Source organism: Coloeus monedula, assembly GCF_965178545.1.
Source record: "Coloeus monedula genome assembly, chromosome: 16".
NCBI classification, from domain to species: Eukaryota; Metazoa; Chordata; class Aves; order Passeriformes; family Corvidae; genus Coloeus; species Coloeus monedula.
This window is the reverse complement of record NC_138796.1, coordinates 4,828,087-4,855,806: the sequence shown is the minus strand read 5'-3', so window position 1 is coordinate 4,855,806 and position 27,720 is coordinate 4,828,087. Positions and strand designations below refer to the sequence as shown.

General features: G+C 42.7%; 1 protein-coding gene across 1 annotated transcript in view; it reads left to right on the top strand.

The window, feature by feature from the left end:
* Positions 1-27,720, top strand: part of MAD1L1 (mitotic arrest deficient 1 like 1) — a 348,417-nt gene that overhangs the window by 126,941 nt on the left and 193,756 nt on the right. The window contains exon 12 of the mRNA XM_082292272.1: positions 15,408-15,548. Coding sequence (XP_082148398.1) covers positions 15,408-15,548 — 141 coding nt within the window. The remainder of the gene's footprint in view (positions 1-15,407; positions 15,549-27,720) is intronic.

Here is a 27,720-nt window from a genome sequence, read left to right as displayed (position 1 = left end):
CCTTCTGGTTTTGCTCTTCTCTGTGTGACTTTAGGAGAGGCAGCACCTCAGAAGTGGCTGCACAGTGCCAGCGATCCTTTCCTACAGAGCTGGTGCACATTTTGTTGTTTTGTTTTGATAAGAAGACCTAATCACTGAGAAGATCCCCAGAGAGACTTCAGAGGTCTGTGTTTTAGCCCAGTTCTAAACTGGCGAATGACCACAACCACTTCATCTTGGGGGCACCAGTTTCCCCTCCAAGGAGATGGAGATGGTGATGCTGAACTCCCCAAAGAGGCTGCTTTAGGATTAACTGCTAAAAAGTGCAGCATAAAAACCTAAAGGTAGCCCTGCACCAAGTGGAAGAGTTTCATGAACAAGTTATATATACTTATAACAGTGTCCTTGTAAGACATCTGCATTTGCATATATTATACTGCATTTTTCCTTCTGCTTGTCTTCTGCCTTAATTGTCTGTGCTCCAGTTTTCCCCAGACTGGAGAGTCTCTTGCTTGTGCTAGATTGGCAAACTAAAGATAAAAGTTTTTGAAAATGAGACCAAGGACAAAAGCAGGGAGGATGTTCAACTCGGAACTGTGAAAGAATATGTGAGTGTGTTAAAAAGGGTACCAAATGCAATTATTTTTGTTAACCGGTGAGATCAGAAGAGGAATCAATTATATCGTGCAGGTATCTCTCTTTGTGAGCTGCATGGTGATAACTTCAATTGCATTTGCTTTTTAAAGTTGACGTGCCAGGAGACAGCATTGTTTCAGTAGGAATGAGCAAGGAAGAGACTAATGTCATCTGTAAATGGTAGGGAAATACGAAACTCACACCATATCTTGGCAGTAATCTCTTCTGTTTAAAAAGCAAATAGTGAAAAAGCAGGAGAAACTAAGGGATAAAATCACACCTCTTGAAGAAATACAGGGCCAAGCTTGGCGTGCGTTGTTGGAGATGATTTAGCAGTAATTAAATTGGTTCCAACATAGCGGGTAAGACTGAAGATGAGAAGAGGGAGGGGGAAAAAAAAATTCCTTACTGTCCATTAGCATGCCAGACTGTTAGCAAGCTTGGTGGGAGAGTGGTGTGTAAGTAAGCATTAGTTGATGAGTAACTGTCCTCCCCTCTCAGTCCACGCTGAGCAAGCGCTTCATGCTGGTGTTAACCACCCCCAGCACAGACAGGCTGTCATTTCTGGGTCTGTTTAAAATGGTCTGCTATCAGGCACAGCAGAGACCACAGAAATTTCCTTAATGTTGAATGCAGAATTCACCCCAGCTCCTGCTCGTTTGCCATCTCTTTCACTGCCCCGTGAGGGTCTCTCTGTTTGTATGATGCCCTCCCAGGTATCCGTGGTTCCTGCCGGGCTCCAGCAGCCCCTGACAGAGATCACCCATGTGCCCAAGCCTGTGCAAACATTCCATAAAACCTTTCCTCTCAGCCAGCTTGCCGTGGGATGCTGTGCCTCTGGGGCTGCTCTGGTGTGCAGAACAACATGCTGCTTATAAATAACACCGGCTTATTTATAACGCGCTCCTATGGCGTTGCAAATAACAGCCATATCCATCACACACTGTACATTGAAACATAAGGGTTTAAAACCACTTCAGAGACCCCTTGTTTCTTCATGTGGTGAGTGAAAAAGCAATTGCTGTTTGGAGCACGGGAGGAGTTGCCTTTGTGTGTCTCTTTGCTGTTGGTATCAGTGGGGTAAATTGTCTAATAACTTCAATTCTAAGCTTTTGAAGTATTTATATTGTTAAAAAGTATTCTTTAAGAATGAAATATATGTGTTTTGAAGTGCATGAATGTTGAATTTGGAGAAGAATGACTGTGTTCAACTCAATTCAGTGGGTGATATTAGAGAGGCAATTACACATGATTTGTGAAATAAAGAGAGCAACCTCGGCAGAGTGTGGTACCTGCAGGGTTTAACAGCACCCTCTGATCTGAGCTAATAAGAGCAGTGTCTAATATTAGAGTTTGCCTTGTCAGAAAACCCATTAGTGTGCCAGTGTGAGGACGAGGCGTGCAAGGCAGAGCGAGCAGCTGTTTGCCTTTTGGTGCCACAGGAGGAGGCAGGGAGAAGCTCTCTCTAAAAACTTCATTTGTCATGCTGCTGCTTTTCTGTTTATAGTATTAAACTGTTGATTAAGAAAAAGATGATTGAATAGGTACCTTCTTTTAGAAGCACGCAGACTTCAGCTGGAGATTAATTCCTTCATTTGCTTGTGTTCCTCAGAAGTTTTTTAAAATTTTGTGTAAAGTTGGGGTGTTTTTTTTCTTTTGAGATGAAAACTTCAGAGCTCTCTACTTTTCAACCTATTTATTCTTTTCATGTCATCCTCTTTCAAACACATTGATCTGACAGTATTTTTTCCTTCCCTTCTCACATATCCAAAACCTAAATACAACTACAGTTTCCATTCAGTGCCCTCTGGAGGAACAGGTCCTTGTACAAGCTGTGCCACAGGCTTGGTGAGGAAGGGTTTTCAATTAGTACCACATTTGTTTTTAAATTCAAAGCTTTTAGGGATTGCTGTTAAAATTAGGTATATGGGGTAACCTGTTGGATGTGCAAATACAGAATATTAATCAAAGACCACAGACATTTCTTCTCTGCTTTGATTTTTAGTGTGGCTCTGTGAGTCTTCTGCATTTTGCTTGGTGGCTGGCCCTGAGTTTTCAATTACAAAGTGATTTCTTGTCCTTATTCCCCATCTCATTTATTCCTGGCTCTCCTTGCAGTCAGCTCTGGATAACTGAGAGAGATGCTAGAGTGGTTCCTCTCAGTTGTTGGAGAGAAATGGTATTTATTAACCATCTACTGAAACGGTAAAAAGTAAGAGGAAAAAGTGAAGAATTACACTAGTGAATACTGCAGAGAAACATATCTTCAAATATGTACAAGACTGCTCTGGAGGAAAAGGTGATAAATTTTTGCCAAGAATTGTGCTTACAGGTGTAGAGATCATTTCTAGCAGGTATTTTGTGTTCTGTTCGTGCTTCCAGGGCGCTGCCCCAGCAGCTCTGAGCACAGACAGGATGGATGAACTGTGCTTTGCCCTCTCCTCTCTTCATGACCTCGGTTCCTGCTCCTTGGGCTTAGGGGGAATCCAAATGACAGAGCCTGTGAGCCAGCCTGGTCTTGTCAAGCAGCCTGAGGTGGATGGGATCAGTATTTCCCTGAATGGAACTCTGTGCAGGTGCTCAGTAAGATACAAACCTTGGTGAGGCTTCAGGTGTTAAGACTATCAGAAGATCCATCATCAGAAGGTAAATCTGTACTTCACAGGGACATCAGCTGCTTGTACCTTCTTCACTGTGTCACAGAAATGCCACTAGAGGATCTTATGTGGTGATCACACTGTTTTAGCAGCCTGTTCAGAAGCTGAAGACTTCTAAAGATACAGCAACCGTATTTTCTTTGCATATGCTCCTTTCATTATGTGTATCTGGAGCCGATGTGATTCGCTCGTGTTCAGCTGATAGCTTTTCCCCAATTTTCTCCTTGACTTAAGTGAGTATTAATCATAAACTGTTTCATTAGTAACTAATTTGATTCAGAGAAAAAGTTGAAAAGATTTGACATATGCTGTAAAATCTGCACTACTTCTCCCACGGACTTGAGGCAGGTATTTTGAACAGGGGTTCTTTTGCATAACCTTGCTTGTTGATTTTGTTTGTGTGTGCGTTTAGCATCCTTGATGTGCACAGGGAGACAGGAAGAAACTTATCACTTGCTGCTTCTTGGGTGCTTCTTTACCCTCAACAAGCTGAAGAGAGTTAGTAACCATGGGCAGCATCTCTGGATCTGCACTGACAACAATGCGGTTGTCCTGCTGTCTTTGAACATGGTAAAGCTCACAAATGTTGTTATTGAAGGTGAAATAATAAGGACAAGTCTAAAAAGTAATAGTTGCAAATGAAATAGGAACAGCTTTTTGGACTAAGTTGAGGGGGAGAGATTGTCAGGTGGTCAGAAATTCCAGCTGTGTGATTTGTTCCTGTTATCTTTTGTCTTCCCTTCATCACCAAACCCATTCAAATGATTTTATGGTGATTGTGAGGGTTTTTATAAACAGCCTAAAGTGGATGTTAAGGATGCTGTTAAATAATTGAAAATTACTCCAGAGAGAAGGAAACAAGGCCAATAGCAGGATCACAGCCCTGGTCTTCTGGAGAGGGGAGTCTGATCTGTTCATGAACCTGCCTGGAAGAATTCCAGGGAATATGCTTCTGGAGAGAAGGGGAAACCAGGGGAGCTGGGGAGGCTGGGGGAGGGACAATATCTTGAGCAGCTTTCAGACCTCAACTGTTGTGCAAGTCTGAGTCTGCCTAGTGCTGATAATAGACTCCATTGAAAATGTCATCATCCCATACAGCACTGGCTGGTAAGATAAAGGTGTATTTGAGAAAGATTGTACCAAGTCAGGAGAGTACCAAGTTTACTGAAAGGTATTTTTTTAAATAATATAATGGTATTTTCCAAATGGAAGCAGAAGAACCAAATATAGCAACAGATATGTGACTTTACTTTAGACTTTTAACTTACTTTAGAATTAGAAAAATTGTTCTGATAGTACTTCCTGGCACATCACAATGGACTTTTTTCCAGAGATGGGACAAATGTAGCAATGAGTGTTGTGTGCTTAAATATTGCTGTGCAAAAGGGTCTGTTCTCACCTTTTTGTTTTCTTGAGGACTTGATTGCCAACTCAAAATTCTTTAATTCTGCCTATGGTGGGTTGGGCGTCCTTGGATTGTCTTTCTGGTAGGTGGAACACAGCAAAGGCGAAAATTCAACTAAAGTCCCTTAAAATTATTCAGAAAGTTTTGCGTGGATGTGTTGCAGTATGGAAGTAGGATAACCATCATTAACTGTTTGCTACTGACCAGCATGTTACATGGCAGGGAGGGACTTTTTCCCTCTGTCTTTTGTTTGCCAGCTATTTCAGTGATTATACCATATTCTGTACACTTTGAAGCTGTGCCCAGAAGTAGAAAAGCTGATGGTCTGTTTCATTCTCCAAAATGTGGCAGCTCATTACTAGGAAAACAAACCAAAGGGTTTAGTTTGCAATGAAGGAGATGTTTTGTTAGTGTGTTTCTGTTCCTTATTGAAATGTGGTTTTGTTGAAAATGCAAATATTGTGGTCAAATATTAATTAACAGCTGATGAATGTTTTGGTGTCATACATTTAATCATAATTGTTTTTCAGATGTGTATAATGAATATTTTCCTAAATAATGTTTTTCTTCTGGTAAACAGATTTTTCCACGTTTTTAATGAAGCACGACTTCAGTGCTTCACATTTTGTCTAATGGTTTGAGCATAACATTCTTGATGTCAGTGCAGTTCTGAGGAAAGAGTTTGTTGACTTAATATTGCAGAGACAGTGGAGAGGAAGAAAAGAAAGCAGTGGCATTTTGTCTGTGAATTAATTTTACAGTGCCTAGTGATACTAAAGGGAAGGTGTTCACTGAGTGGCAGCTAGTGTTAAAATTCACTTTACTAACTAGTAGGCTATTTTAAAGTAAAAGTTTCAGTTCTGAAATGTTTAAATTTGAGGAAATTTGTACGTGTGGGCTCTTATCAAAGGAACTGGAGGTTCTGTCTCAGGTGTAGAGATGCATCCTCTTCTCATTTGTTCTCTCCTGCTGTGGTTAAGGGGGGGTTATTGAGGAGGTTTTTGCTGGTTTTTTTGGCATCCCCTGGCTCAGCAGCTTTTGGGAGAGCATCTTGTCCTGTAGCTGTGACCCTGCCAGGAGTGGGTGAGGACTCCCCTGTTACTCACAGAGAGGTGGGGAAGGGACCCAGGACTTTGTATCTTCACTGTTTCTCTTCACTTCTTCCTCATCAACCCAGTTCAGCCAAAGATGCTGCGGAATGAGAGCAGCAGTCAGACATGGGTGATGAGAGTGTGAAAGTCTGGGAAAGCAGTCAAGCTGGAAAACTGATGATTGGACTTGTTTACCTTAAAAAGCTGTTGAAGAAGGGGTGACAATTTGAAAGCACAGAGTCTAATGAATGAATGGTTTAGAGAAGTTGTTTGCGAGTTGTTTTCCCTGTCTGTGCAAGGCAACAACAAAGATATTCAATGGAGCTGAAAGGTGGCAAATTAAAAACTGATAAAAGAAAATGCATTTTCAAGCAATGAAAAAAGTAATGGGATTAATTTCCACCAGAAAACTGGCAGGGTCAGGTGTTTCTCAGGGTTCAGAAAGCCTGGATGTTTATATGATCAATAAAAGTATCTGGAGGAGTTTTCACTGGGAGCCTGTTTATCAAATGTATTTATCAAGTGTCATTTTTCTGGAGTTGACAAGCCCAAGGTGAAGGTGCAGCTGGAATTTTGGTAAAGTACCTGCCTGAAGTGGTCTTTGTAATTGCTTCTTAAACATCCAGTTTTGTTCTTGACCATGTCAGGGTCTCAAGAGGAGCAGGATCCCAGACACAGAAGGGTGGGTTATAGGCTCCTCTGCCAGCCTGCCCTGAGGTTTATATGGGATTTAAGAGCCAGCATATGGCAAACCTCTGCTCACAAGCTGCAGTCCTGAGCACTGAGGTGGCACATTTTCCTTTTCAAATGCAGAAAACTCTTTCAGAAGTGCAGGTCATGAGGTTAGAGATCAGCCCAGCTTCATGGTGCTCACTTGCTGCCTGAGAGCAAATGCTGAAGGTGATTCCTGATCAAGCTAATGAGACATCTTCTGTGGGTGTGGGCTGAACTGTGCTCTGGGTGAGAGAATAAACTGATATTAAAAACAGCCCAAGAGGTGTTGCTTGGTGCAGTTTCCATCTTTTATAAGACAGGAGTGTTAAAATAATCTTTCATATTTTCAAAGGGTACAAGTTAAAACATGGAACCCTCATCATGTAGGTAATGGGAAACATATATGATGTAAAATCAGCTTTGACCTCGTGCAAGGAAAGCATAGAATTTTAGTTTAAAGTAAAGGCTTATCATTGCTTTGCCCTGGATAAATCACTGGGTGTGATTAAATAATCTGGCCAGTTTCATTTCTGGGAGCATGGTTTGGGTGTGAAATGACACTTTATGGTTATTACTGTTTCAAGAAGAATATACTTGGGTATTCTTTTGCTTTATAGGTGGTCTGTGCAGTATGGAAGGTGCACACTGGGCCAGATTCCAGGCTTAGTTCAGTCTTCTCTGCCTGGTGTGCTCTCTGAAGGAGGAACTGCTGGGCTGCAAGGGCCAAGAGCTGTGTCCCCTCTGCCATGAGAATCCTTTATAAAGATAATGCAGATATGCTATGGGTGACCTGGGAGATAACTTGATGTATACTTTGTGAAACTCTGATTGGAATCACTGATCTTTTATACCCTGCAGGCAGTAGAGGAAATGTTTTATGAATTAAGTAAAGTATGGGAAATTATTAATACTTTCTAATAAAGCAGTCAGGTGATGTATATTCTGAAGCATCACCTTAAATCCCTTTTTCTTTGCCTTCTTCAAAAAGCCACAGCTGGCATATTTCTGGAGTTGTTGACACATCATGAGGGGATCAAGGAATTACTTTTGAGTTCAATGGAATGTGATGTGGATTGGATGAACTTCTGTCTGATTTTTTTTTTTTTTTTTTTTTTTGGTCCCCTCAACATGAGATGTGAGAGCTTTTCCCCCGTTGCAGTTCTGTCTTAGCCCCAAATACCCCAGGAGCAGAGCCCAGGTGGTGGGGCCATTCCTCCTCATTCTTGCAGAGATAATAGCATGGGCTTTGAGCACAATTCAGTTTACTTTTCTCCCAAGTTAATGATATTTAAGTGGTTGAAACTGCAGGAAACTGGCTGTTAAGAGCTTTAGAGGCCAATATCTGGGTTACTTAGTAGACAGGAGGAAAAAGAAATCTGAGAGTAAGGAATGAACATAGGGGTGAATTTTTATGCACTGCCAACACTGGCAGCATAAAAATCTCATGTACCATCACAAAAACTTTCTTCTTTATCTTATTTTTGATTCTTCTCTTTTTTTTTTGACTAGGTGAATAACACTTTAGCTTTGTATTGCCAGTAAGTAAGGATGAATCCATTTCCTTGTCAGCTGTATGCTTTCCCTCTGGCAGTGATGGTAATCTAGTGGCTAGGTTGAAGAAGGTATGTTGGAGGTTTTTTGGGTGTTTTTTAAAAAGAAATTACTGTTTTTCACATGGTGTCAGATGGTGAGTGACCCTGTGCTGAGGCAGGTGAATAAGGCAGCTTCACACACAAGATTGCCACTGCCTGAGCAAATGGGACTGTGAGAAATGGTAGGAAAAAGTGGGTTTTTTTGGACTGAAGAGATGACAAACACACTGGGACAGAAAAGCAGGCTCACTCTGGAGACAGGCAGCAGTGAGTGTTCCAGTAGAGGGGAGCTAAATGAAGAAAAAATCATACAATTATTTCACAGCAGCAGGAGGCTAAGAAACATAACTAAACATGTTAAACTCACTGTGAAGCAAGAGGACCCCAGGGGTATTTTAGTCAGATAATATTTAATTTGTTGCAGTGTCAGTTGTATGATTGCTTGTCAGCTGGCATATGGATGTGCTGTAAGCAAAATGGGGCTTTCAGAGACCACGCACAATTTTCCAGAAGATAGTAAGCAGGAGATTTATCAGAGATGGATTAAAGGAGTCACAGTGGATTTATTTGCTCTGGTCCATTGCCAGGATATAAGGCAAGCTGAGCTCCCTGCAGAGAGGTGTTGGAGGAGAGGGACAAGAGCTAGAAAGGGAGGGCTATAAATCAGGAGGAAAACCTATGGAATACAAGAGCATGTAAGATATACACAGGTATTTGTAGGAGTACATTTAAAGCTGCCAGCTGAATGTTGACCAGGAGAGCAATTGGATTGCAGAGTTTCTCCAAAATTTAAGAATGGACGGCTGAGAAGCTAGGAGTGTCTCTGAATGCCTTGTTCTGGCATGTAAAATGAGTATTTGATCATCTCACTCGTGTTCTCTGCCTGATTGTGTCCTCTTCCCACCACAGTTTCTCTGGGTGGCTGCTTTCTCCAGGCTTCCAGCCTTGGGAGGAAAGTTGCTGTTCAACTTGAATGGTAACCTGACTTTCTGAGCAAGAAAATGGCTCTGTTATGAGAGTGTTAGAAAACAGATGAAAACCATCCCTTGCAGAGAGATGATGGGACAGACAGGGATTCCTGGTTTGCTGTGTGCCTGTGGTTGTGCCCATCAGCCTTTCTGACCTCTCCCTGCTTATTCCTGTTAGGCATGGATGGAGGTACTTGGACCTCAAAAGAAGGAATATTTTATTTTTCTTGGAGCAGCCTTAGTTGTAGGGCACAGCACATCTGAAAGGCTTCTTTATAGGTTAAATCCATCTTTAGATTCCTGCAGTAGCTTTATATTGGCTCGAGGGGCAAAAACACAAGCAGAGGGTTGATATATAGACAGTCACATTCAAGAATTAAGGACATTTTAAAAAATGTTTCTCAATGGTCTTGTCAGTGCAAGGGTAGAGAAATCTGCTGGATGTTTTTATTTTTATGAAGTTAACAGGCTTTTTTTTGTAAATGGTGTTTTAATTGAGGTCTTGAGTAGAAAGTCAATGGTGTGTATATACATATGTGTCTGCAGTCAGTTCTGATTAGCAAAGTAATGTGAAAATAGGTCAGCCACGGAGAGTAATGTTGGGAAATGGCTGCAGCTGAGAAGGAAGCTATTTGTAGGCTTGGGAGTAGAAAATTTTGGTTTAAAGATGATTTGTATAGAAGAGGAGGGTGGTAAGAGGAAGGGGAACCATTTTCCTTCTGGTGATCATAGATGCTGCTGAAAGCAAGGAGGGGTTGAGAAGTTTCTGGTAATTTAACTTTTGCTGGTTTTGTTAGCTGAGAACTCTTGGGCTTTTCGTTCTGGAAGAGTCCATCAGCTCCTGTGCCAATTAGCAGTGCTCCAGCAGGGAGCTGAGGGATGTGGCTCCTGTAAGAGCAAAGTCTGACCCAATGTGTCTTTAGCCCCAGCTCTCCCTGCAGGCCTGGTGCTTCCTGGATTTTGCTGTCACTTGGTTGTTGCTTTTTCCCCTATGCTTTCCATAAAGCAATAGGACTTGAACACAACTTTATTCCTAAAGTAGGGCTGAACAGTTTATCAGTCCCTTACCAATCCCTCCAGCCCTCAGACTGGGGCAGAACCTGTTAGATGTCAGCATCCCTGTTCACATTCCCTGGTTAATGCTTTGCTGTGGGGTACAGGGCATCTCCCTGCATCCTGCTGAGCCTGAAGTGGGCTGCATGTGTTTCCCATAAGGAGGGTGCAAACAGGGAGCTCTGGGAAAGAGGCAGATTCCCCCTGATGCTGCAGCCTGTTCATGGTGCCTGGTGGCTCTGCTGCCACACAACACTCTGTGCTTTGTTTCCGTGATTTTCATCACCCTGATGCGAACTCATTCCTCCAAATTACAGAGATGTTGTTGAATTGTAATTCTCTTCTTTGATAAAGACATCACTGGAGTTAAGATTTATCGCGTTTATTATTTGCCTTTATTCAGTAGACAATTTACTTGTCAAAGAAGGACATTAGACTGTTTTGATATTATTCATATTAAGGCTCAGTTGATTGTTTCTTGTCCTTAATTCTTCCTAGCTGCTTGCAATTTGATTGTTAATGTTTTTTTCAAGTCTTTTATGAGATACCAAAATATTGAAGTGATTTATAATTGCCAGAGTCTGTGTCTTCTCCTCCATCCTTCTTTTAAAAGGTTGGGTCTGTTCCTCTGTCCTATTTTCAGTTGCTGTCTTGCCATTTGTGAGTTCCTCAAGGATATTTGCTCATGGACCAGAGATTAATGTGATTAATTTTATTAAGTAACCTAAGAATATATTTTGTCAATAGGTCCTGACACAGTCTAATATATTTAAGTATTCTTCAGTTATTTCTAACCATATTTTGGTTTGTATTTTGATGCCTCCCACTAATTTTACTGATGTTAAACATCTGGTCAAGCCCCACTTACTATGTCCCTTTTTCTATATATGAGTTTAAAGCAAGAAAGCCCAGACCTGTGTTACACAGTCCTCTCTCTCTTTTATTTGTGTTTTTACAAGAAAGAGTTAGCTAAATTATACCTGATTGCAAATAGCATCTGTTTGATATTGAAGCTCCATATCTTTCTTCAGTCTTGAAATTTTCCCTTATTATTACTAATTTGGATTTAGGAGTCTGGAGATGAAGAGGAGGGGGAAGAAATCTTGCCACTGATTTCTGATAATGAAGCAGCCTATTAACATTCCCCAAAAATTATCATTAATTGAACAAAAAGCTGATGTAATACTTGGAATATTTCTGTACCATCAAAAAAGCTCCAAGTGGGAAATATCATTCTGATTCCACTGTACAGAGTCTGTCTCCTCTGCCAGGCTCTAACCCGTGCAGAAGTGAGAGAGCAAGTGAGCTGTGCCATTGGGCTGTGTATTAATAGTCAGAGTTCACTCGTGTGGAAATAAAGCAGATTTTACTGTGACTAGAATCTGTCATTAAAAAGCCATTATTGGAACTGACCGGCACAATTCCCACTCTCTCATTGCTAATGACAAAACAATCTGTTCTTTAAAAAACAACAGCCCTATATTTTCTTGCAGAGAACGGTGCAGGAGACCCACCAGAACAGGAGCGGGGTGAAGAGAGGCAGTTGAAAGATTTATTGATCAATAAACCAGACAATTACAGCTTGTTTATAAAAGGAAAAAAAATAAAAAAAGCCACCTCAAACCTCAGCCCTGCAAGCAACACTGAGACTCTAATAATGATAACTCTGGCATCCAGCTTGAAAGGATAAAAGTCAATAGGAAGATATAGGATTTCAATAAAATTATGACACTAGATAAACTTTACCCCAGGAACACATTTTCCCTGGGTGTGTGACTGACTTCAGTTAGATTTGTAACTTTAATTTCTTTCTTATTGATTTTTCTTTTCTTCAACTAATTAGAAAGTCTGTGGTGAATGGGGGGTGTGTGTGTTTGAAGAGGGGCTAACGAGCAGCAGCAGCAGAAGGGCCTGAACTTATATGTATGTATATAAGGTCAGACACCTTTTTATGGTTTTTTGGCTATGTTTTACTGTTCAGTTGCTTCCCATACCCAGGCTCTGGTGCTCCTCAGTTGCAGGTATCTGTGGGCTGCCCCTGTGATGTGCAATGCTGTAGTGACTTGGGTGGTGGTGGTTGCAGTGATGATGATGGTGCTTATGTGAGCCCTTCTCAGGCCTTTCCCTAAAATTAAACCACAAGTCCTGAACGAGCCCACTTATATTCCTGCTGTTTCTAAACCACTCTGAAGTGTGAAGGCTGCAGAAAGGGACTTTCTTTGAGCTTCAAGATGCTTGTCAGCCAGGTCAAGTTTTGGTTTTACACAGAGGGAGTAGAGGAGCTGGTGGGAGGAATGGGGAGAAGCTTCATCTTAGGGGTGGCATTTTGCAGAGGTGCCATCCTGTTCTTTCCCATAGCACATTTCCAAGAGATTAGCTCTAGTTTCTGGTTAAAATTATAAAATGTGTTTTCTTCTTAGTTACTTATGCAATAGTAGGAGGAATATTTATTTGATGAATGGGCTGGTGCTGGCAGAAGGAAGGGAAACTGTTCAACCTTTGAAAAAAATCACTATCCTTCCTCTTTTTCAAACTTACATCTCCTCAAACACAGCTGCAAGCTGCAGCACCAGGGTTTGCTGTAGGGCATTAATTTCCTAGGTTTATAATGAACATCAAGATTATTATTCTGCATTTAGGGCATGTTTGGAATGAGCTGCATCTCTGTTCGGGTGTTGACTTAAAACTGGTTAAGGTGAAGAGCACCTGGAATTGTGCCAGGGTAGGGCCATGGTGAGTTAGCAGAGGTTTACCCTGTGCTGGGTAAATTTTGGAAATTCCCAGAGGAACTGCTTTTTAGTAATTCTGATTAATACTCTCCAGATAGGAAGCAGCAAAGCAGCTGTATTAGAATAAGGTTAGAAAGGGCATCTGAAAATGCCTGGGGAGGATTTTGATGGGTCGTGAAGAATGAGGAAATACTGCAGCAATTACTAAATTAGGATTACATTTTAGAGAATCTTTTTAGACAGAGGACTTTTCAACAAGAACTTCTGTTTCCTGCCAAACTAACAAGATCTTTAGGAGCGGGGGAAAAGCTTTCAATAAGTGCTCTTGATGGGGAGAAATTTAAAAAATGGAGCTGGGGACCACTTGTTGGAAGCTGAGAATTGATTTCACTAACAGTATTTAATATTTAGAAATAATTAAAGAGGATAAGTAAACTCCAGGATCAAGTGTTTAATTGTGCCACCCTTTAGTTCAGCTTTTCAGCATCTTTTTTTTTTTTTTTTTATAATACAGCTTCTGCTGTGTTTACCATGTGTGATTTTTCTTGAGAAGTTTACTCTTCATTTCAGAGAGATGCTTTGAAGGGCAAGGGCTGTAGTTGATTTTAGGAGAAAAGGCAGCCTGTAGGGTTGGTTGTGCTCCCATGCAGTTTTCCCATGCTCACATGAAAGCTGGAGTTTGTCCTCCTTGCAGCTCAACAGCCCAGGGAGCTGCTGGGATCTTGATGGGGATGACTCAAATGACCTCATGTTCAGCAATTAATTGGAAGCCAAGTGTGGTGGGAGTTGCCAGGGGTCCTGTTTGCTTTTGAAAAAACACCAAGGATTTTGGGACTGCCCCTGCTGTAATGGAGAGAACATAGCAGTGGTAAATTATCACATGGATGAAAGATGCTTAGGAGAAAATGAGGACAGCGGAGCAGCTCGGAGAGCAGAGAAGGAGAGAGAGGATGCTGTAATTGCAAATCTAATTGCAACAACATGCAAAGCTCAAACCAATACCTTCACTAAATGCTGTCATTATGTTCTCTTCTGTGCTCTAGAAAGTGATTTGGCTGTAAATGGGGAATAGAATTCATCTCCTGAGCAAAAGCAGTTTGCCTTATGGAGTATGTGCTGGGCAGACTGGGTGATGGCTGTGGGTGCTGGAGGGGGAAGAGGAGGATGGAGAGATCCTGTCCTGCTGCCTCTCTGCTAAACAAGTTCATCACAAGGCAGGTGTGGCTGCATTTGGGTTTTCTTCTTTTTCAGTAATGTGGATTTCCTTTCACATGTCTGTCACATGAAGAATTCTAAACTATGGCAAAACTGTTTCCCTGGAAAAGTATATTTCTCTTCAGTCAAATCTGGGCTAGGAGCTGGTAATAGCTGCTGGTACTATTTATGTTAAAACCTGTCTTTCTTTATAATTTTATTAACCCAGTTCCTGTAGCCCCAGGCTGTCCTTTGGTCTTGGCGTCCTTTTACCTGCTGACCAACCCAACTATCTTGGCTGACCTTTCAGTCCCTGACATGCTCTGAACACACTGTACCTCTGGCAGTGCCCCCAGTCTTGCTGTCACACCTTGAATTTCAATGTTCCTTCCCTTGCCACATGGACACTTGCTATCCACATTCAGTATTTGGCCTTTAGGTTTGGAACAAGGAGATAACCTTTGTATCCCTGTGTGCATATTGCAGTGTAACCAGTAACCTCCTTAAACACACCTAACTTCTTGAAATTTTCCTTTTGTCCCCATTCTTCTTCTCCATCAGTGCCTTGGAGGGAGGCATTAGGTGCTGTCTGAAGCTGGGAAAGCATTAGGAATACTTCATCCAGGACCCCACACAAAAAGTTTTACATTTAGCTCTGAGCCCAAGCCTTACAGTTGAGAAGCCGTTCTCAGGGAGGGGAGAAGGATCCTTCTGTTTGTCTTTCTCTGCAAATGCCTGGTTATAATTGCCAGCAGATAGAGAAGTGAGCCAAACACAGTCTGCCAGACATTAACCTCTGAAAAAATGTTTGTTACAAGCACTGAGTGTTGCAGCATCTAACAAGTGATAAGTCAGATACCATTTTGAGGATATTTGCTCTCAGCCACTTTGTTCGATGTCAAATCTGTTTCATTTCTGTTGTGACAATTCTGTTCTTTCTTTGCTGAGACTCTGGCAGGAAAAATGTCAAGTACAACACTAAATATTTTGCTGAGGAAACCCATTCAGCCATGTTGAATTAGAAGAGTGTCTCTAGGCAGGCTCTGTTTTCAGTTGCCATCTGCTTGTTAGAGTGTCTGCATATTGCTTTCCTGCAAAGGGTATGGGGTTTTATAGACACAAGACAGTCTAATTTTTCAGTCTTCACAGCAGCAACATTTATTTTATTAGAACTGTGTGTCCATCTGTGCCTTGATGCTGATGTGAAGATGACGAGTGTACATCCCTCAGAGTTGAGTTGCCGCGTAAAAGAAGACTGGGCAAAAATGTAGAAGGTTCTCCTCGGAGCGTGGCCAGGGGCTTTATCCTTAAAAGCTTTTGCTGTTGTTCCTGGCAGGGAGGGCATTTAGAGGCTTTATCCCTGAAAGTTTTTGCTGTTGTTCCTGGCAGGAGCGCGATGGAATGCGGGCCATCCTGGAGTCGTACGACAGCGAGCTGACCCCGGCGGAGCACTCGCCGCAGCTGAGCCGGCGCATGCGCGAGGCCGAGGACATGGTGCAGAAGCTGCATGCTCACAACACCGAGATGGAGGTAATAAAGCAGCATCCTGCTCTAACCCCAGGGGTGAAGGAGTTGAGACCTCCAAGATTGAATTGCCTGGTGATGGGATCTGCTCTCGCAGAAGCCAGATTTGCGATGTTCGTGCTTCGAAATTCCAGGATCAATAAGAGCCACGAGTTATTGTTCTGCAGCTGAAGCTGGCAGAAGCCAAGAATAATCATTTTTGAGTGTGCTGTGCTGCACTGCATGGCTGGAGGGACAACCACTCCCTGTGGTGAAAGGGTTGTGGTTAAGGGGAAGTGAAGGGGTAGCAGGTGTGGGGTCTTCTGTGGTGTAGTGAAAGGGATTCACTCTATCACATGTGTAATCAAGGCTCTCCTGTACAGAGTGAGCCACTTGTGTCTACAACAGCTTTACTTAAGGGTTGAAGAAGTAAAGTATATGTTTGCTGTAAATTCTTCCCTTCTTGACATTAGGCCTGAAAACCCCAGATTTCTGGTCACTATTAAGTGCTTTTTACTAGGTTTTCTCCAAGAAAGAAAACATTCTGTCTAAAGGTAGAAGTATCTCTTAAAGGCATTCTTATATTATCTTTAGTTCTCTTTTTGAAAATTTGGAATCTGAAATGTGACTGTGGTGAGCTAAATGTTTACCTGCATCAGCCAAATTGTTCCTCCCTTCTGTTGTTCTTAGTGGAACGGGCTTTGTGGTGATGAGTTGAAATACTTTGAATATGTGTGTGTCCTTAAAGCCTGGCAGTTTTATTACATTAGGCTTTACAATAGTCATAAGTATGTGAGTTTTTCTTCATGTCTAATTCCCTTATCATGTCAATTTAGATGCTATAACTCAACTGGAGTAGACTGGTAGAAATTGCTCCTTGGGTTCATGCTCAAGCCATAGAGTTGTCTCACTCTGCACAAAACTGCTGTTTCTGGCATCTTTAAAAATGCTCTTTCCTTGTGTTGGGAGATGGGGACTTATTTCAGGCAGTACTGGCTCCAGTGATCTTTAAATCCTTAGAACAGCACAATGTGGTGTAGATCAGTGTCCTGGTGTAGATCCATTTCATTGCTGTTTCTCAGAAAATGAATTCTGCAAAGTTTTGGGCAAGCTGGTAAAGAAGTTAGCTGGTAACACCAGATAAAATGGAAATTTGCCTGAATTCGTCTGCCTTGGAATGTTTGTCTATTTTGTCTTTTGAACATTGTATGGCTTCCCAGCAGACAGAGCAGGATTAAATGATGCTGACATAAAGGGATAGGTGGCTATTTTATCCTGCTTCCTTAGTTGCTCCCAACAGTGGCTCTAGGTTGTTGCAGGGAGATTTTCTGAATTGTTTCCTTGAATATGTCAGGTGTGCTGTCTTCAGGCAATAGTAAATTATCTTTTCTTCTTCTGATGAAAGCATGGAAGAGTATGGGAACAATTTGGTTATACCCCTTTAATTATTTATAGGGAACAAATTCTTAGTTTATTTTCATGGATATGGATTAAGGGCTACATGGAAAATTTCAGAAAGGAGCTGTGTTCTCTGGAGGTTTGTTGTGTGTGATGTCAACCTCTAAGCCTTTCAAAGACTTTGCTAGAAGCAGGATTCAAAGACCTGATATTCTCCTCACAAAGTAAAATTTTACGCTTCAGCTTGATTGTGTTTGCCTTTCTGACTGCAGTGTTGGCTGCTGAATCCCATCTGTTTTGAAATTTTGGGGGAAAGTGTTTTGTTCCAGTAAAAATCGGGAAACTGGAAAGGGAAATTGAGGTACAGGCAGGACCCCTGGTGCTTCATCATCAGGAGCAGCAGCTGTAATCAGCTGCCAGTAGATCAAAGCTGCCGAGATGGTCGATGGCAGCTATTAATAACTTCTGACTTAATGCTCTGCACCCTCCCAACTCTGCTGAGCCTCCCCATGAGGTTTGGAAATGTTGACACCTGCATGACTCAGCTCACAAACAGAGCAGACTGCTGGGATGAGGCACCTTGGAGCCTCAGTTGTTTGAGATGCGGCAGAAACAGCCTCTGTAGGGGGGTGAGGAGAGAGGGAAAAGGGAATTTCAGCATGTTCAAATCAGTGTGGCAGAAGGGTTGGAGCATTCTGGGAGCCTCTGGTGTGGATGGGCTGGGAAGGGCAGCACACAGGCAGCTGGGGAGGAGCAGGGAGAACCAGGAGGGCTCACCTGGGAGCATCGTGCCCATGGCAGCAAAGCAACCGGTGCCCAGCTACTCCAGACAGATCCAGGGGAGGCCTGGGGCAGCTGCAGAGGGCAGTGATGGATCTGAGCTGAAAAGGCCTGGCTGGCATTTTTGGAAGGCTGGGATGGTTGAAGTGTGGGAAACAAGGAAGATCACCTGTTAGCAGGGGATGTGCTGCTGTGGATACTCGCAGTGATGCCATAGAAGAGCCTCTGGCACCCAGCAGACAGTGGGACACAGTCCCTGCGTGCTCCAGCTCTGCTGGGGAGGCTCCAGGTATTGCTGTGGTCCAGGAGCTTCTGGAGTTTAAAAAAGCCCTTGAAGGGCCTAAGGTAAATCATCCTCCTGTATTATATTTGGGGGGTTCTGCCCTTCAGCTTTGTTCATAAATCTTAACATTTGCACCATGAACCATGCCTGTCCTCTCTGATTTTTTATCACATTTTTCCCCCTTTTTTTTTTTTTTTTAAATCTTTGCTACAGAGTACTCTAACAAAATCTTTCACTTAATTTAACAAAATCTCTGAGAAGAGAACCCCTTAATAGTTTCATTTTTTCTTGTTTCTTCTGGCTGCCCAAATCTGTTACCAGCAACCCACCTCTGACATAACATAGAGGGGGGGAAAAGGGATGTTCTTAACAGGGGTTTTTCCTTACTCTGGAAAGAGAGATTTCTCCATCCATTTGAGCAGCAGTCAGGAAACTCTGATTAAGATGGAGCGATAGAGATAATACAGTAAGAGAGAGGAGGAAGCTGTGTGGGACTGGGAAAATTTTGGGCTGAGACAACAGCTTTTAACTCATTAGGGAGATGAGGTCTCTGGTAGGTCCTTTGCTGGGTGTGCAAATGGAAGTGGGAAGCTGCTTAAAAGAGCACAGGGAACGTGAGAGGAGTGTGCAAGCTCTGGAGGGGGCTGTGTGTGAGGGTTAATGTCTGCTGGGAGGATGGAGTTAGGGAACACAGGGAGCTGTGCCCCAGCCCTTGCCGGGCAGGAGAGCTGCTGGGAGCACTGCACTGTCTGCATCAGACATCACCTGGATTACAGGCACCTTCCAGAAACTGGGATACAGCAGGATGCTTTGATCCCAGATCATTTCAGAGGTGATGCTGCACAAGAACCACTCCTGTCAGAGCCTGATGGGGCAGAGGACTGGAAGGCAAAGAAAGGCAGGTGGGGAACTTTTTGAATCCCCTTCACTGATGCTGTATGAGAAAAGCTGGGTCTGTAATGCATGGACATGCAAGCATACAGACAAGCAGTTGCTTTCTCCTCCCCAGAGCTGCCTGCCCCCAGCCCAGCCCCCCACTCCACAGGGCTGATGTGGCTGGAGAGGTTCAAGGAAGCATTTTACTGAGTGTTGAATGTAAAGCACGGAGAGATGCAAAGAAAAGCATCATCTGAAATGGTGGCTGGAAAAGCAAGCAGGCTGTGTCAGCCCATTTCACGTGGTTAATGAAGTGTCACTCACCATCTTTTTTAAAAGTGTGTTTTGGAACTGGAGAGGGAATGAGTTTGTCCTTTGCCAGCCTGTTATAAATACTTTCACAGAATTGTAACTGTATTTCTATGGCAGAGTGAATTTTTGTTTTGATACTGGTCACATTTATAGTTTTCTGGCCAACCTTGGTTAACTTTTACCACCTTAGCTCTCATTACTTCTAATTTCAAGGTAAACATGACAAAACAAGAAGCTTCTGTGCATGCAGCAGCTCCTGTGAAAAAGCTTTGATGTGGAGTTTAGTGTTTGAAAAGTTAAATCCAGCTGCACAAAAGGGAGATAATCATAAATATAACTGCATTAATAGTGATTTTATTACAACACTCCTGGCTCCATATGAAACTTTAATGAAGAGAGATTTGCAAGGAAGACTCATGCTGACACCTTCAGTGGTCTCCAGCATCTTTTACATTGAGAGATTTCCCCTGTCTGTGAGCACCATATGTACTCTAATCAGTTAATTGAGTCTGACAGTTTCAGCACACCAAATGCCATATGTTCTGTGTTTTTGTGCCATCACGGGCATTGCTGGTGACCTCAAAACTCATTGACCAAATATTGTGGCATTATCTGCCCCTGATAACTGCACTGCATCTGCTGATGGTGAAACCTGGATGTTGCTGATTTTGTGCTGTTAAGTCACCAATCTGCTCCTTGCGAAGGGGGTTTACTCAGCAGCCACCCCAGTGCTTAAAGTGCTTGAATTTTACGGTGAATGCATTAAAATGTTAATTTGAGCAGCTAACAGTTCTTCCTTGTCTTTCACCCAGCTTCCCCCATCAGCACTTTTTCACTTTTTTTGCCTTTTTTTTTTTTCCCTTTGATCCACACTTTGTGTTTATCTTGCTCCTTTGCCATATTTCCTCTCCCCCTCAAAGGTAGATTGCTCCTTTACACAGCAGAAGGGACTTCTGTGGTGATGGGAACTTTACAGAGATGTTTCCTCCCATGTGTGCAAGGTACAGAGGAGTTTGTTTTAATTTTCAGGTTTCTCCTGCCTCCTTTCTTTACCTCTCTGCTGCCATCCAACCTTTTTTTGCTCAGTGACAAGTTTAAGAAGCAGTGAGATGATTACTCTGCTCACTTTGGATGTCCATAAGGAACAAACTGGAATCACTAGAGCTTTCCTGCCACTTCAGAATGGCATATGTTTCACTTGCCCAGACTTCTGCTGTCACCGTAGCATCTTATCCATAGCTCGTGGGAGAGAACAGGCTCTCCCTGGAGATGGTGCTGAGATGCTCCACGCATCAGCTCCCACTGATTGCTGAAGCAGTCACAGGGCTGAACATCATCTTCTGACAAAGCAAACACCTTGTCGAAATAGCAGTTTGAACCCAAATGCTTTGGCATCTCTTGGCAGACTCGAGCCTTCCCAGGAACCACTGAGGTCCCTTGCATTTGGTTTTTCTTTGCTAAAGGAGAGTAGGTCAGGCCTGTGTTCTCTGGCAGTCCTGCAAAATGGATTATCTTGGGTTCTCTGTTATGTCACGTGTTTCATCTTCCTTCAGACCTGAGTGACCTTATTGAGTCAGTGAGTCATTAGTTTCCTCCCCTCCCTTTTACACCTGCCAGTGGCTGTGCTTTGGGAGAACACCTGGCAAATAATCATCATATAAATGAGGAAGCCAAGTCACCAAGAGGTTTAATGATTTGTTAAAGGTGACAGACCCTGCCCTCTGCAAGGACAGTGACTCTTAAAACTAATTGATGTTGCAGCAGATCCTGTCTCTGTGTATCTGAGACTTTTTGTTTGGTCAAACTAGATTTTAAAACTTAGTTGCTCCTAATTTTTTTTGAGGAGATTCCTCATTTTGGATCTGTCCTGAATGTCAGTAATTGATCAAGAGAAGCAGTCCATGGCACTTCCTTATACTGGAGATATTCTGCACAAGCCAACATTGTTTTCACTACAGGGAGATTTTTGCAGCTATTTTTAGTGTGTGGATGCTCTGACAGTTTAAGAATGGCTTTAAGTCAGCAGTTCCCAGGGACCACAGCTAACTGGAAGCAACCTCCATCATTCTCAGGAATGAGAATGTCCTGTCACCAGCTTGCATAGGGTGAATCACTAACTAGCAGAACTTCTCTAGTCTGTGAAAAGCTGCCTTATAGACAAGCCCCCAGGAAAATACCCCCAGCTGCAAATCAACCAGCAGCCTCAAGGACACTTTTACTTCTTGGCTGCATATTGAAGTGCATGGACAGAAAAACATTTTCCAGCTCTGCTGCTCTCACTTTGAGTGCAGTAAGGACAGGGGTAGACAATTGTCATTGCTGTCACCTCTTGCTGAAAGTCACACTCCTGGTGTAGATGCAGTCAGTGACGCTGTGCCCCTTGTTCTCTTGCTGGGTCACATCTTGACTCTCTTATGTAAAGATGTGCAGTAATGATAAATGTAAGCAATCACCTGTGCTAGCAGTGCAGGGAGTTCAGGGTGGACTCAGCTGGCTGAGTGCTTCAGCCTGCAGGAAGCACACAGCCTAGGTGAGACTGTTCTGCTGTCCAGGTTTGATGCTCAGAGGATGTGGGAATGCTCTTGTACTCAGGCTCTAAGTACTTACTTCAGCCCTGGCAGATTGATAGGTGCCAGCAGCAGAAAGATTTTCCCTTCTTCCCAACAATGCTCCACTTAAAATGCTCTTGGTATGAACAAATCCTCCCCTAGCCTCTTCTGGTGGTGTTATGAATAACCAAGCACAAAAGAGGCTTGACCTAAGGAATTTGGATTAGCTTCAGATGTCCCTGCCTATAGGAAACATGAGAAACAGATGAACTGTGTCTAAATTCCTACAGAAGATTTAAAATTGGGTTATTTCTTAGTGATGTATTGGAAAGAGCTGATAACTGAGGTGCAGTTATGAGTCATATTTACCACAATAGAGCAGGGGAGAGCGTTTCATGCGATGCTGAGAGCTTTAAAATGCTTTACACTGGAGAGCCTGCATGCCTGTGCTGAGAGATACAGGCTCTGCAATTAGATGGCTTGAGGAGGAGGAGGAGGAAGCAGGAATATGTTTGGAGTGGGAGCAGTGGCTCCATCCACAGCAAAGAGCAACTTCTGTGCAGTGTGGTGCAAATCCCCTCCTGCATCTGGGGAGCAGGGGCTGACTTGGGGCACAGGCAGAGCAGTGATGACATGTCTCTTCCCTCTCAGGCAGAAGACAGAGGCAAATTAAGTATCTTTGGGGAATGGATTAGGAACAGATAGCTTCCAGCTTTTCAAAAGGAGGGCTTTGAAAGAGTTAGAAGTGTGTTGTCACGTTGGTCTCCATCACTTGCAGCTGCAGGCAGCGTGGAGGGATGGATGGGAGGCAGTAGAGAGGTTGCTGGGCAAGTTCCTCTAGAGCTTGCACCATTTTCCAGTGTTGCTCTGCACAATTGCAGAATTTTGGTTTTCTTAGCAATGTTAGAAAAACATTCAACATTAGGACAAACTGCTTTCTGTGTTTAATTTGGAGATTTAACCTCTATGAATCTCTTCCAGGCTGGAAAGTGTGGTGATTTGAGATAACTCTGATCTGTGTGGATTGTGCAGGTACAGCCCATGTCACTGCTGTGCCACACAGCTGGTTTGCCTTGGGCAGGAATGGTCCAAGTTTCCCAATAGCTTCCAAGGTATATGGTCCCTTTCTGGAATGAGGTGATGGGATGGAGGCAGTGCTGCATTCTCCAGAGCACTTCCAACCCAGAGTTTCCTGAAGTGTGTGGTCGTGTTCGTGTGGCTCAGCCACCAGATAAATGTTTTGGTGCCTGACTCTTTAGGAATGGTAAAATTTGGGAAAATGGGAGAAATGGCCAGGATTGACCAGTTTCTCTTCAAACTAGAAGCTGGGCTTGTTCAGGTTATGTTTCCCAGAGGGGTTCTCAGGCCAATGCTTCTTACCCCTTTTGAAGTCTATCGGTGACTCAATCAGGCTCAGGCCAATAATGTCTCCTGTTTGTTAGAACTGCTACTTAGGCACCTCCTCACATCAATGAAAGCTTTAACAGCCCATGGAAACCAAGCAGTTCTGGGCAGAAAGGAAATAAATGTCTTCTGACAAAATGTAAAAGCTAAAATTACACATCAGGATAATGGAAACACATCATGGAAATTTTACCTGTTCCCTAACTTTGAGTTGTATTAATGGCATTAAATAGCTCTTGTCTGGGAGTCTTGAGATGTTCTGAACTTGTTGAGATTTGTTGATTTTTATAATCATTGGATTTGAATTCTGTGATTTGTAGTGTTTCATTTCAGAGTAATTGCATAATCTCTGCATAATTTAAGATTTAAAGTATGTAGTTGTAAGTGTTTTCGTGTCATCTTTTAATTCACGATGATGGTGACCTGTAAAAGTGAATTATATTTTTAATGATTATTTTCTGTTTAAAAACATCCTGTAAAGATTCCAAGGGTTTCCTGTGGAGCCTCCACATAGGCTCAGCACAGTTGTGCCCTCTGTGTTTCTATGGGGTCCAGCTGCAGAGTTTTGTTGAAATCCTGTTACCAAACAGTTACAACATATAAACAGAAAAAGTGCTTTGAGAAAACAACACCAACAGAAGCTTGTTCCCATGCTCTTGTGGATCCCAACACTCCTGCTCTTTGCAGTTTGCAAGGATTATAAGATCCATTTTAACGCACTTAATACTTTGGTTATTGTGGCAATTAGAACAACAGTAGTTGCTGTCTTGGTTTTCTTTTTGAGGCCCATTGATTCTTTATTTTGGCCTTCATTACGTGCAGTAGAAGAGGTGTTTCTTCAGGGAACTAATTAGTCTAAAAAGCCTGGTTCAGCATAGTGCCTGAGCAGTTTGTCGAATGGGGCCTAAATGCAAGTGCCAATTGCAGTTGTTTTGTTTCAGAATATCCATAATTGTTCACCCTTAGTACTTCTCCACGTTGTGAACTGTTGTTTGTTCCCATCTGTTCACCCAGCCTTTCACCATGGCCTGGGTTGACCAGAGGCTGCAGCACCTCCATTTCCTCAGCCTGGTTTGTGTTAAGGTCATGAATTCGAGCACGGCACCATTGCCAGTCAAAACAGTGAACAGAATTCAAAGGAAGGTGCCTGGATTTCTCTCTTTATTTTTCTTTTTCTTTTGCACTTCAATGTGACCAGCCTACTAATATTTGGATAAGGCTGGGAGCAGAGTAAGTGAAAAACCCAGCTGATAGCAGTTCTCACCATGCTGTGAATAAAAACTAAACTGTTGATATAGATCTTCTCTGTTCAGGGGTGGTCCAGGTAAATTGTACGGAACAATTCTGCTTTCTCAGAGGCTTTGCAATTTATCCATTTGATTTAATCAGTGTTAATGTCAAATGTGCTTTGATTGTGCTAAAAGCTTTTCAGCAAAACAAACTGAAAGTCCAAAGTTGTAGAGAAAGCCACAATCTCCCTGTAATGCAAGTTGTAACATTTTTCTTTTGAATTTTATTTATGCTGTTTAATAAAACAGGCAGTGCTGTAGAACACATGTGCCATGAATCCAGCTGTGGTGACAGTATCATGGCTATGAAATGCATGGCACATCGATTTGACATATTGATGTGATTTATGTTTTCAATTTGTTTAAACGGCTCTAATGGCTGCAGCTTTGACACATGTACGCTCAGATTTCTAGTTGTGTTCAAGCTCACATTAAAAACAGAACTGATTCGTGGCTTAAGACATAGATTTTTATCTCTTCTGTGTTCCTGTGCCTGTGTTCCACACTCCCAAACGTACGTTTTTGTGGCATCGACTTCGCTTCTTTTCAGAGAATTGTAGAAACAGTTCATTATCATTGGGAAGCTGATTCTTGGAAGAGTTGCTAAACCTAAATACTTTTGATTTTTAAAGGAAATCAACAAGAAGCTTGAAAGATTACCTGTTATGGTATTAATGGTGTGCAAAAGCCCAGTGAGATATTCAGTAACCATAAACGTGAACAGAGTCATTACTTTGTAGAGGTTATTTTAAGTAGCATATCATGCATAATGGGAGAGGGTTTGAGGCTGCTTTGTATAAAGGTTACCACTGTACATTATTTATATACACAAAGAAATGATGAGTGTCTGTATCTGTATTAATTATTGAAGTATTTCTTGGCAACCCACAAACTCTGAATTTTTCATAAAATCTAGGCTGTGCAGTGCATTTGGGAACTGACCTGATGGCACAGACCCTAAACCAGTGATCTTTGTGGGCAGGTATTATTGCTAAGATAGTTTTTACCAGCCCTACCCTTGGCAATTATATTCTGAGTACTCTCAATTTTATTAACGTATGGATGCAGAATTCTTCACTTTCTGGTTTATAATAGGTCATTTCATTAGTGAAAAATGCAGCCTTAGGATATCTCAAATACTGAGATAAAGTGTGTGCTAGTTTGACCTCCATGGATCTAGTTCCACCTTGGCAAAATAAGGTGCTGGTTTCTGAAGCATTCTGTGGCCTTTTGCATGAAGGAAGGTGATAGGGACAGCAGGAGTGATGTCTGCAGTGGCAGCCCTTGTTCCTCTAGGTGGGAACATGCAAGCAGTGACTAATGTTCATCAGTTATTTGCCTTGCACACGTGTGGGTGTGAAGGGGCAGAAGCCCCCCACTTGCAGAGTGCTGAAATGAGACACCCCTTCTTCAAAGGGCCTGGGCTGGAGCTCCCTGGAGCCCCCAGTGCTGCTCCTGCTCAGAGGGGATGGATGCTGCCCTTCCTGCTCCGAGGGAATTGCTCTGTACTGTGTGCTTAAAGATCATCTGAGTGTACTTAATTGTCTCTCAGCTGCAGCATGGCAGCCCACAGAGCTGCTGAAAAGAGAGAAGTTGTTGGCATTATGGATGGTATTTATTTAGAGCTGCTCATTGTGCTTGGCAGAGGCTGCCTGGGGGGGGCCTGTGACGAGTGCAAAACTACCTATGCAGATGGATTTAATTCCTGGGAATGTGTACAGCTGTATAAAATACATGGTGAGTCTCGAATTCTTTTGACAAACGTGGTACCAAACACACCCAAGCTTGTTTGAAATTGTTGGTTAATTATTTTCATGTATTATTACTCCCAAAAGGCACAATGTAAATGCACGTGTACACATATAGAAGTGTTCCTAGGAAAGCATGTCTAAAGAGCTCTAGATGAGTGATTTTACGCTCTCAAAACAATAATGTCCCAGGCTAATTCTACAGGCTTTTTATTGCTTTGCTGTTTAGGTCCATTTTTGAAGACAGTAGGTGAGACCATCACTGCGGTGTAGAGAAATGACATTTATCTTCCCTGTGCAGCATGACCTTATCGTTCCTAAGTGGCATTTCCTTTCAGGATAATGAGCATCTTTTTATTTAGGCCAGGCAAGATCCACAGTCATTGTACCCCATTCCTCCAGCCCATTGACACTGTGCACATTACTGCAAGTATTGTGGATATTATCTTCTGTTACATTCCACTTGCTCTTTGGATTACGCTTTTTCTTCTGACCAGTAAAGGGGACTGAGAAAAGGAAAGGTCACACTCAAGTCTTCATGAATATCTGGAGGCTGCTGCATGGCACAAATACAACCACTCCTACAGCAAATGTACATTTCTGTACCCTTCCTCTGTGGCTTCTTGCACAAAGAGTGAATCACTATTTTGGCATGTATCAACCTTGGACAAGCAAGCCGGCGTTGCCCTGGGGTCAGGTGCTTTTAGGCACAGGTAAATGTGTGTAGATGTTTATCTGCTTGGTTAAGAAGAAAGAAAATTGAAGCATGAAAAGAAGCTTGAAAAAACAAGTGTTGGCAATTCTTATTTGTAAGTATTTTCGTGAGGGAGCTCTCTGTCATGCTCCATGGAGCCACCAGGAGCCTCTGGAACAGAGCTCCCAGCCCTGAGCATCCCACTGTGCCATGGAGGAGTGGTTCAATACAGCCTGTAGCTGTATGGCAGGAGCAAATAACTGAGATTATTTTGGCACATGTTTTGACTCCCTTCCCCTGCCCAGTGGAGATCTCTCATGTTTCTATAGCACAGTTTTGCTCAACAGGCATTCAGGAGCGAGGAAACTCAAAGGTTTCTAATGGCACCATCAGGCACTTTCACCTCTTGCCTTGTCAGGCTGAATTTGCTGGAACAAGAAGCAATTGTGAGTTGCTGGATTGGTTTCCTGAAATAAGTTGCTGTTTGGTCCACTAAGAGAAGATAAACACCCACATCTCAGAAATATCATCCTGTCTGGCATCTTTGGCAGTCTCAGCAGAAGGGCCAAGGGAAACAAATGGACCACGGCTAAGATGAAATTGCAGTGCTCCCTCTGGAGTTAATCCTTTCAGCCCAAAACCGAGCAACACTGATGGAGCAACATATGGAAATGGTCCCTTCTGTTCCAATTAATTTTGAGAAAGCAGTAAATCTGTGCAGAGCTGACATGGGATCAGCCTCCATCCCCACAGAGGAGAAGGCTCTGAGGAGGTCCTGGGCTGCTCACTGGCAAGATCTGCCATGGAGTTGCAAGGAAATACTTTGCAGGAGTAGAGAAGATCTTTAAAGCTAGTCAGACTCCTTG